This window comes from Eurytemora carolleeae, unplaced genomic scaffold, assembly GCF_000591075.1.
Source record: "Eurytemora carolleeae unplaced genomic scaffold, Eaff_2.0 scaffold910, whole genome shotgun sequence".
NCBI lineage: Eukaryota > Metazoa > Arthropoda > Copepoda > Calanoida > Temoridae > Eurytemora > Eurytemora carolleeae.
In genome coordinates, this window is record NW_019396803.1 from 135,829 (window position 1) to 144,767 (window position 8,939).

The 8,939-nt window shown below is 33.3% G+C and overlaps 1 protein-coding gene across 1 annotated transcript; it reads left to right on the forward strand.

Moving 5' to 3' along the window:
- The first annotated feature begins 2,464 nt into the window (after positions 1 to 2,464).
- LOC111708841 (phospholipase B1, membrane-associated) lies at positions 2,465 to 7,857 on the forward strand. The gene is made up of 8 exons (XM_023482343.1): positions 2,465 to 2,505; positions 4,029 to 4,118; positions 4,913 to 5,011; positions 5,539 to 5,607; positions 5,877 to 5,898; positions 6,365 to 6,409; positions 7,134 to 7,226; positions 7,619 to 7,857. Exons 1-8 carry the CDS (start codon positions 2,465 to 2,467, stop codon positions 7,697 to 7,699), a joined length of 540 nt encoding a protein of 179 aa, XP_023338111.1. The 3' UTR covers positions 7,700 to 7,857.
- The last annotated feature ends 1,082 nt before the right edge of the window (positions 7,858 to 8,939 follow it).

Consider the following 8,939-nt stretch of genomic DNA (forward strand, 5'->3'; position numbering starts at 1 on the left):
CCTTCTCCGCCAACAATCCATCTATGATGTGTACCTTTATACTGCAGTTTAAGGGGATCATGAATATAAGGAAACAGACAATATAAATTCCGTACATTTTTTACTAGAACATGCATTTTTACTTTGCATCCTTTGAAAATAAAGATTATAGGCAAATTAATAATAATACAAGTGACTTTTTTTAGGGATAATAACACAGGGGAATATTTTCTTGAACTGCAACCGGCCATGAACCTTTTCTCCCCCAATATATTTGAACGTTTATAGAATACAAACAAACAGACAGACATACACCCAGACAAGCCAAAATATATATAATAGTTGGAGGGCTTCTATTGCTGCTGCTATTGCATGAACAATCAGTAGTTAAGTACAGTGTGTCCCCCCCCTTCCTGGGTAGTCTTGTCCACCCTCCTTACCCCCCTTGACAGGCGCACTCAGGGGTGGGGGGCAAGTTTTCACGCTAAAATATTTTTGTTGTCCCCCCCTGTTCGATTTTGCCTTCCCTCTGGCCTTAAAAATGCTGTTTTTTAAAGTCTACTACGTGTCCCCTTTGTAGCATATTGTAGTCCCGATTCAAGGACTATATATAATAATGTATCCCTCTCTATAGTTCTGTATCACTACCCCTTCTCCTAGGGCTATGCTTATATATCAAGCTGAATTCTACAGTTAAATATTCGGACATTTACCATGGAAGGCAACAGTGCGTAGACTATACTGTTTGGTGTCCAAAAAACATTATTGACACGAAATGTTTTAGATTTTAAGGAATCCTTTAAACAATTTAAATGTATGTTTAAGATTTAAATTACAGTTCTAGGATTTCTTTTAAAGTCTTAGCAACTTTATTTTCACTTGTTTAAAAATAAATTTGTGACACGAAGTTTTACGTAGACAGTTTATAGAGACTATTGTTGCTGCTTGAATGAAAGAGGGGACTGACCTATGTATGTAATATATATACGCATTTCTTACGCAGGAGTTACGCAAAGTTTACTTATTACATTATGCACGGGTTACTCACATCAGTGAACATTTTTACGTCGGAAAACGATCAATGGAAAATCATTAATTTAAACTACACGGCAACAGTTTTTAAATGTTGCCTTTTTTAAATTCTCATTTAAAAATTATAATTTATCTTTCAGAAGTTTAAGACTGGCATTTTATTACCTTTTTATTACTTTGGATTGAGAGGAAAAGTTTGTTTTAATTACCAAATATAATCAAAATTGACGTTAGCACCTTTACTAAATTTTGAGAAAACTGCAATTTTTACTCTTCGATTTAACTATATTCTCTTCTTTAATCATTAAAAATGAAAAAAAACTTGGATTTATCGTTTTTTTCATGAATTTAAAAAAATCGAATTTGTTTTGAGCAAATTTATTTAATTCTGGCCATCCATAAACCTTTTCTACAGGTCATATGAGTTCCCACAAAAATGTAGGCCGGATAATCGAAAATTGCTAGAACTCTTAAAGTAGTTCCAAATCTGTAGGAATTATGAGTTTTAAAACTGAAACAAACATAAAGAAATAAAACAAAAATCCCTGAAATCATTAAATATTTCTCCTCCCCCCTGGCGTTGTTTAATTGAGCTGTATAAAAGATTAAATAAATAAAATTTTCATGATTCAATGATTAAAAATTGCATGATCATTCAACTCTATTTTACACTAAGCGGATTAGTTTATATTTAACGGTAAAAAGATAAATTAAAAAGATTCCAGTGTGAGAGAATACCCGATGCTATCTATTCCGGTCCTATCAATTTCAACCATTTGCCAATAATGTTAGTTTTAATGTTATAATTTTAATGCGTTTTTTAAATCTCTTTAGAGCAAGATGTCATTCGCGGAGTTTCCGTTCGAAATTGTGTATTCCCTTGAATTCCCTGAGCAAAAAAGAGTTTTTAGTTAAAAAGGTGTTTAATTCTAACAATTTCTTCCATTTTATATGCAGCAAAGTCCGCAAGTCACCGTAAAAGAGAAACCACAATTTCAGATTATTAATTAGACTAATTTCTTTAGGTGTGAAAATAGTAAACCACATTTTATAAATAACGAGAGTAAAAGTATTTCACAGAAGTTTTTTTTGCTTTTTTTGGGCTCATTAAAAATATTTAAACTTTGCTAATCCGTCTGGTAAAAAATTTATAAGTGTGTTTACGCTCTTACACATTACACACATAAAACTTCGTTATTGAAAACAATCACTTTTTAAAACAATCGTTTTTATAAAAATCGTCGTTTCGTTAACGATCGTTAACGACAACCTTTCGTTAACGATCGTTAACATAATTGTCAATCGTTTTTTTCCCAAAAACGAAACGATCGTTTTTGAAAACGATTGAAAAACGTAACAAAAACGATCGTTTAACGATCGTTATCAAAAACGATTAACAACCCTTCGCACATATTACTTCAATACCAAATGAATCCTAATATTTTGATTTATAATGCGTGTACACTCTCCGTCTACATCCATCTCACTAGTCAAGTAGATTTTTAAGAGTAATTCAATTATACAAAAAATCTAACCTGCTAGGGTTTCGTTTAAAAAAACGATGAATAAAAAACATAAAACCATAGTTTTTTAAACGAAACGGTCGTTTTTAAAATAATCGTTTTTGAAAACGATTGTTTAAATGGAATGTAAGGGCAAAAATAAGTTACTCACCATGGGAAAAGTTCTCGGTTCTTAACCAAACTTGGGGGCGGCCCATAGGCCGGGCCTGGTTACCCCTGAAATGTTAGATTTTTTTGTACAATTGAATTTATCTTAAACCCCTACATTGTTTTAATAAAAAAAAATAAAGACGCTAAAAATTCTTAATTATCCCTTTAATGTTTGAAAATAACAATCTTGGCAGGAATTAAAAAAAAATTCTCGCAGCAATGATTTAACAATAAAATCTTATAATGACATTTGTAAACTAAAAACTGTACTAAACACTTTAATAGTTTATTCTAATTCTTTATGGCACAAACCATGGAACCATGGAACCATGAAACCATGAGAAAAAAAATGAGATAAAATGAGATAAAATGAGATAAAATGAGATAAAATGAGATAAAATTGAGATAAAATGAGATAAAATGAGATAAAATTAGATAAAATGCATAAATCGACAAAAGAAAAAATACAGGGTTACCTAAGATAGATGAGACTTTAACGACTACCTTAGCTCTTTGAATTTGGGGGTTTTTAAGTCATAGTTTGGTTATCTACAAAGTAAGGAAACTGAATTAACCCTTTCTCAGATGGTGCACAGTGAGTCAATGCTAAGTGGTACACAGTGACCTAACTTTAAATAATATACAGTGAGCAAACTGAATAGAAATGCAGCAATTAAGTTAACTTTAGATAATGCACAGTGAGTGAAATGGGTGATCAAACTCTTTGTTTTCTAATCGACTATAAAATATTTATTTTCAGAGATAATGCAGCAATGATAAATATAGATTGCAGCAATGATCTCGATTATAATATTCCTGTGCAGTACATTAGTACATAAATCCCAGGCGGCAAACTTCAAAGACACTTCAGGTAAATGCATGCTGTACATGAATGTAAAATACAAGGTAAAAAGTATAGTTTTTCCGAATAGTAGATTCTCCAAATATACCGGAAAATCTTCCTTCGAATCATCATAGGTTAGTTGGAGGCGACATTTTATATAATTTCCAGGGCATTTAAAAACGACATTTTAATTCGTTATCAAAATAATTTGTCCTATTGGTCTAAATTAACTGTGTACCTAAGGCTATCTAAAGCAGTTTTAACGTAATATTTTATGTAAAGAATTGATCGAAAACTTTAAAACGTTGATATTCATAATGCTAGATACTTATAATAAAAAATCTATATTTTTGAAAATTTTCCACTTTCTGAAAGGACAGTCAAATTCTAATTCATCAGAGAAAACATTTTTTTGTCGCATTTTGGTATCTTTTTATGAATTCAGATCTTTAAATCAAAAGAACGGAAAAACATGATTGAACATTTTTTCTTTGTTCCAGGTTTCAAAGACTAATTGAGCAGGCCGGGTTCCCATGTGAACCAGAGGGAAACTATTCATACAATAGTGTTAGGACAGTTCATCAAGTCAGGTATAACTTAGGGTCGAGTATAATGTTGGGTCTCCTTCAAGGTCAGCTTTAAGGTCAGCTTCAAGGTCAACTTCAAGGTCAGCTTCAAGGTCAACTTCAAGGTCAACTTCAAGGTCAACTTCAAGGTCAACTTCAAGGTCAGCTTCAAGGTCAACTTCAAGGTCAGCTTCAAGGTCAACTTCAAGGTCAACTTCAAGGTCAACTTCAAGGTCAACTTCAAGGTCAACTTCAAGGTCAGCTTCAAGGTCAGCTTCAAGGTCAACTTAAAGGTCAGTTTCAAGGTCAACTTCAAGGTCAACTTCAAGGTCAACTTCAAGGTCAACTTCAAGGTCAGCTTCAAGGTAGCTTCAGGGTCAGCTAGAAGAGTTTGTTTCAACTTCAGTGAATTGAGTAACCTTGGAGTCAGTTTCAAGGTCAGAAGCAACATGGGATCAACCAAATTTAAGGTAATGGGTCCACATTGAGGTTAAACTAATGGTCAAGTAGAATTTTAGGTCAAGTTTTTGAGGTCAAATTTAAGGTCTGATACACGATGAGGTTTGAGGATAAAGTTGAGTCTCCCCTGTCTATCTGTCAACTGTAAGCTTAAATTTGTTTTTCAAGAATGAAACTGATTACTCGCCTCCAACTCCAATTGTGTAAGCATGATACCAAGTTGCATACTGATGGTTTAAGAAAAACTAATACTCAAAGTTTGTTACAGCAAATATTTACACCATCAAGTTACTAAACTAAAGAGATTATAAAGCTAGAGTTTGTGGCAAGTTCTTCTTCAAATTCTGAAAAATTTTCAGACCTCAAGACATTGGTATAATCGGTGCACTTGGGGATTCACTGACCGCGGGAACTGGAGCTAAAGCTAAAAATATTTTAGAAGTTTTAGATGAAAACAGGTACAGTGGTAGGCGATTATTTCTATACAATGAAGACGAATTTCGATTTCAATTTTGATTTATATCAAGCTTTTTAAACAGCATGATTACACATAAACACGGAAACAAAGAGAAGCTGTCGATAAAAAAGGTTCTCTCTGATTACTTGCAAACTTGTAAGTCGAAAAAAGTTTGTAAACAATAAAAAAGTCGTCTTCATTGTTTTGATATAATCGACTACCACATAGATACAAATATATAAATCAGACAGGAAGTCAGACTAAACCTGACAATTTAGGAATACATTTTTTTATATTCAAATAGAGGCGTAAAAATATTGTAAGTAATTATGTGTACGGTTTTTATTTTAAAATTGACATGATTAGATTACTTATATTTTTCTGCTTAAAGAGAGTATCTACGTAATTTCACGTAAACCTTAATTTGAAGTTTCACCCCGGTGTCCTTTATATCTTTATTGAGCAAAAATATTGAGATGTTCTTGTTTATCTATTTAAAAAATCGACAATTTTCAATTTTTCTTTCAGAGGTGTCTCATTTACAACAGGGGGAGAGGGGGACTGGAAGTCTAGCCCCACCCTGGCAAACTTCATCAGGTGGATTTTTTTTATTAAATTCAGGCAATTTCCTTTCTCACAATTGCTCAAGTCATTTTTCAGTAAAGCCAATTTCTGATTTGTCCCCCAAATCGTAATTTAGACTCATTGACACGGTCTAATTTGATAAAGAACACCCTGTAAGAAAATATTTCTAACTATTGGGGTTCGTTCAACGCAAAATCTATAGAATTCTTTATTTTACTTTTAAACTAAAATTACGTTCATTTTCGTGCAATAACATTTCTAATAATTTATTTTATTTTCAGAGTTTTTAACCCTAATCTGAAGGTAAATATAGAATTAATTTTCTTATTATAAAAATACTAAATAGACATGAAAAATCTTTTTAAAGGGACTGTAAGCGTGATTTCAAGTGAAATCTTCATGCAAAGGTTGCTAGGCGCGATTTTTAACGTGTTGTCTGATCAAGTGTTGAAAAAGATATCAATATTTATAACAGTTAAAACTGACTATTTTTAATCGTGGATTTTCTACAAAAATGACTAGCGCATTTCTAATTCAGGAGAACATATAGGATTGATCTGAATTAAACACTTTTAAACCTAGAAAAACGACAACTTCTTCCACAGTATTAGTTAATCAGATATAAAGGTTTCAATGGTACACTTACACAATTTTTAATGGTGATTTTGCATAAAATAAGTTTCAAACTAATTTTCCATTTTTACAAATAGTTTACATTCTTTCAAGCGCACACAAACAACAAAGAAAATGTGAATAATACAAATTTCAGGGAGCGTCTTATGGGAATACAAGAGCAGTTATGATTCCTTTTGAGGTAAAAATTTTAACCATTGCATCAGACAAATTTTTAAACATAATTATTCAAACAATTGTAACATAAGACAGTCAACTACTTTTATTAATGATAAGACAAACGAATATTTTTAGTAATAATATAAACCAAACAATTATTTTTAGGAATTGCACANATATAAAACAAACAATAATTTTAAGGAATAATAATTATGTAAACGAATATTTTATAAATAATAAGATCAATTATTTTAGTCGCTGCAGTTTCAAATAACAAAACCTTTAGCTTTATTTCTATGTAAAAAACCGAACTGAGATTTCCATTAAATTAATCTTTTTCGATATTTCGAATTCGCTTTCAGGCAATAATTGATAAGTATTAAGGCCATTACTTCTAAAAAAATGAAACTAGAATCAGATGTCTATGCATACAGTTACAAAAAAGTATGAGTGAGTTGCTGAGCAAAACTAAAGGCCAAGGAGTTGCGACACTTCAAAGTCGCCGCGATCTTAAATATGATGCATTTAGAAATTAATTATTTGCCAAGAAATTAAATTTTCTAATCTCTATATTTTTGCAACGTAGTAGTGTAAACCCTTGATATTTCAAACTTATTTGAATTAATAGTTTGAAATATCTAAGGATTACAACGTTGTGTTGCAAAAATATATAAGATTAGAAAATCAGAGTTTGTGTCAATTCCCTTGAAAGTTGTCTGAATCTCTGTGCAGTGTTCTTTGTTCAGGAATCCGCAGGAGGCATTAAAGGGTTAAATCTGAGTAAAAGTGGAAGTCAAGCAAAAGATTTACCGGAAATGGCCAGACATCTTGTTCACATGGTAAGTAAATACATGATGTGAAACTAGCCATACATAGCTCAACTACTTCTCTATTCGATCAATCCTAGACATTAAAATAGGCACTTTACAAGAAGATGTGAAAGAAGTTTTACTCGAACAGTTTTATTAAATGTTTCAGTGTTTTCTGATTAACTCTGCAAACGTAATTTCAAGTGACCCAGCATTAAAAACTATTTCTATTTATTATTGGTTATGTCAAATTCTTTCTTTGTCTCTGCTGCATAATTTTTTTTTAAGAAATAACAATTTAAAACGATCGAGTATCAGATTAAAAACGAGGAAACTTTCAAAATTTTTACCATGAAGGATTACGTAAAATTATATGTACAGTCCCTTTAAAGTTTAAATTGATAATAGTACTTTGTGTGTAGGTCCAGCGTATTCCGAATTGGGAGAACGAGTGGAAACTTTTTACGATTCTCATAGGAATTTGTTATTTTATAAACATTTGAATTTTTAACAAATTTTATAATCCACCAATGCTAACAAGAAAATCCGCAACATTTTTCACTGTCGAGATTTATAATATCCTAAAAACAAGTCACACAGATAAATCATAAACAACGAAAAGCTAAGAATAAAACTTTAGGATCTACAACATTTAAAGTTATTACTGCCTAACCATCTAACTATCTAAGAATACATATAAAGATAAAAAGGTGAAGAGCGTTTTAAAAAAAAGTCCTCAATAATACACTAAACTTTTAGATATAATTTTATTCATTTTGAATATATGTACAAAAATGAATCAGAGGGAATATGTGTTTTGAATTGAGTAAAAAACTAATTTCTGATCAATTGACGATACACTTGAGCCTATGGTCGTATGTCTGGTATGGGACCCTGAAGAATGTATGCCCGAAGCAGATGGGTTCAATAAAATCTGTACATTCCTCGTACTCAAGATCCTTACACTTCTGTACAGTCGTTGTACTGCACTTGGCGTACGCAGCGGCTTTGCAGGAGGATTTGTATCCTGTGACCTCAACCTCCTGGAACTCGGGGACGGAGTAGGTTATGGCGTCCTTGTCAATGCAGGTGTAGGTCGGGACGTCCAGGGGGGTAGGGTGGGACTCCAGATGACAATCCTCCCAAGTGACCTCTTGACAGTTCTCATTACCATCCCAAACCTTCTCCCCAGCCTCGTTGATCACCCACTTGCTGTCACACTGCTCCTTGGTCACGTTCTGGCAAACGGGGACCTTGTGGTACTCTGTGAGGGTCTGGGTCCCGCTCTGGAAACACTCCTTACCAACGAAGGTTTTGCTCAGCACTCTATCGTCGTGGTAGTATCCTGTAAAGGGCACACTTGTACAATCAGCATAGGCCACAGCTTCACAGGTGGTTTCAGGGATACCTACACAGGCAGTGTTTTGACGAGTGTGACAGCTTCGACTTGTTCTATAGGTGCAGATATCATAGTCATTCTCCTCGTACAATACCTCGCTGTACCTGGAGATATCCACACAATCATCCTCGTGACCGTCTCCTTGATGATCCCCGCCAGGGAAGGCTGTGATGAGAGCTACTGATGAGAAGATGATGAACAGAAACATCTTAAACAACTGATGATTTGGTTCCTTTCTCCTCGAGCTTTATATACCCCGTGGATCGAGAAAATCCGGGAAACCCGGGCTGACCGGCATTAGGGGAAAGATGCTGACTCCTGCCCCCCCCCCTTTAACTCCTAGA